The 1,867-nt window shown below is 41.9% G+C and overlaps 1 protein-coding gene across 1 annotated transcript in view; it reads left to right on the forward strand.

Annotated features, from left to right (window-relative positions):
* The window catches only part of ESYT3 (extended synaptotagmin 3), a 37,959-nt gene that overhangs the window by 34,519 nt on the left and 1,573 nt on the right, over positions 1-1,867 (forward strand). Inside the window, exon 20 of the mRNA XM_083407830.1 lies at positions 39-170. Coding sequence (XP_083263956.1) covers positions 39-170 — 132 coding nt within the window. The remainder of the gene's footprint in view (positions 1-38; positions 171-1,867) is intronic.

Raw genomic sequence — 1,867 nt, forward strand, 5'->3', positions numbered from 1 at the left:
CCTGTTAATCCTAAGGATGGTATCTCATTTCCCAAAAGGAATTTAACGCCCTGCTCTCAGCAAGGAGCACATCCCTATGTCCGCATCTACTTACTCCCAGACAAAAGATGGGTAATGCGAAGAAGAACTACTGTCAAGAAAAGAACTCTGAATCCTCACTATGATGAAAAGTAAGTAAAACCTGGAAGGAATTTTCTTGTCAAGACCCTGTGTGTTTTACCTGCTATTTATTTGCCAGAAATGTGCAGTTGCACCGAAGCCTTTAAGTATGTCATTAGCTAAAGCTATGCCTTTACTGGGAGAACTGGATGTGGCAGTCTGTCATTGTTTGGGTGAAAATGTTGTAAGAGAAGAGCAGTTTATTTTACCCCTTCTTCCCCTCTTTGGTTTTGCTCACTTTTTGGAAGCTTTTGTTACATCTGCTGTAGGAAAGTGCTTTAAAAAAATTACCTAATTTCTAGATCTTCTGTTGTGGTACATAGAACCTGTGTATGCAGTATCTGAAAGAACCAGAATTTTGTTATTTTGGTTTACGTGCGAAGAGGAGTAGCATGCCTCCAAAATCCTGCACATCACAATTTTTAAGTGAACATTAATCTGACCCTGGCTTGGATCCCAGCTAGCCATCTGTGAACAGAAGGGCTACTTTCATTCATGGGCAGGACTGGGATTCAGCAGAGGATTATTTCAGGAATAAGGCAAATTTTATTTCTCCCAGCTCCCTCTCCTGCTACTCTAGAGGGATCCCCTTTAACCCTCCAGAGCAGATCTGCGAGGGAGCACAAAGAATCTGAAAAATGTATTTCTATCCTGCACATAATTAAAACAAGCGGAAACCTCATTAGGATCCAAACCAAATGACCCCCGTCATCTAATATTAAAGCAAGGCTGCTCAGCTCAAACAGAGAAAATATGAACCCTCCTCTGTATATCAGCTTCCCTCTTCTGAGAAAGCTTGCTTTCATGATCCTGAATGCTTAATGGGTAAGCAACGTGTGCTGAAAGCAGAGGATAAATTGATCTGCCTTAGGCTTTTGTCAGAAGCCTGCCACTGCGCAGACTGAGCTATGTCCATGGCCCCTGAGCAGCTGGGTATCTTCAGCTCTGAGCATGAGATTACAGCACACTCAGCAGGAAAAGGTCATCTGTCTAGAGTTGGGATGGGGAACCTTTAGCCCTCCAGCTGTTGCTGAACTACATTTCCCATCACCCCTGACCATGATGCCTGGGACTAATGGGCCTTGGGAGTCCAGCAAGTGAAAAGCCATAGGTTCTGCACACCTGGTTTAGAGGTAACAAGGAGATGGTCCACTTCCATCAGATGACTGAGTGCCTCTGAAATGGAGTGATCTTTCTGTTTTGCATGAAGTGCCCCAAAGGGTCAAAGGTAGCAGTGGCCTGCAGTGTGTACACACACACACACACACACACACAATCTTAATGTTTCAGTTTGTGGGTAAAAATTGAAAATCTGATATTCTAGTACCACACCCCCTAATTGTGGTCTCTGAAATAGGGGGTGAAGGTGGTTTCAGATCAAACTGGGCTTCAGAAAACATAATGTTTTTGTAATTGTTATCTATTTTTTAAAATCATTAAAACATTTTAAAAAATCATGCTTCCCACTGTGCAAAGACCAGTGAGGGAAGTAGTTATTTAGTTTTTCGTAAAATTTATATACCACTTGATTGTGTGGTCAAACTGTCTCATCCATTCATCTAATCTCAATGATGCAAACATTTGGAGGCTAAGAATGTCTTGCTTAACAGAAGCAATGTTTTCAATTAATTTGCAAAGCTTTAACCTCTTTGTCGTATTGTGTCCAGTGCCTATTCAGCATATACGCATTTCCTGTCTCTACTTCTAG

This window comes from Podarcis tiliguerta, assembly GCF_965153285.1.
Source record: "Podarcis tiliguerta genome assembly, chromosome: 1".
Classification (NCBI taxonomy): domain Eukaryota; kingdom Metazoa; phylum Chordata; class Lepidosauria; order Squamata; family Lacertidae; genus Podarcis; species Podarcis tiliguerta.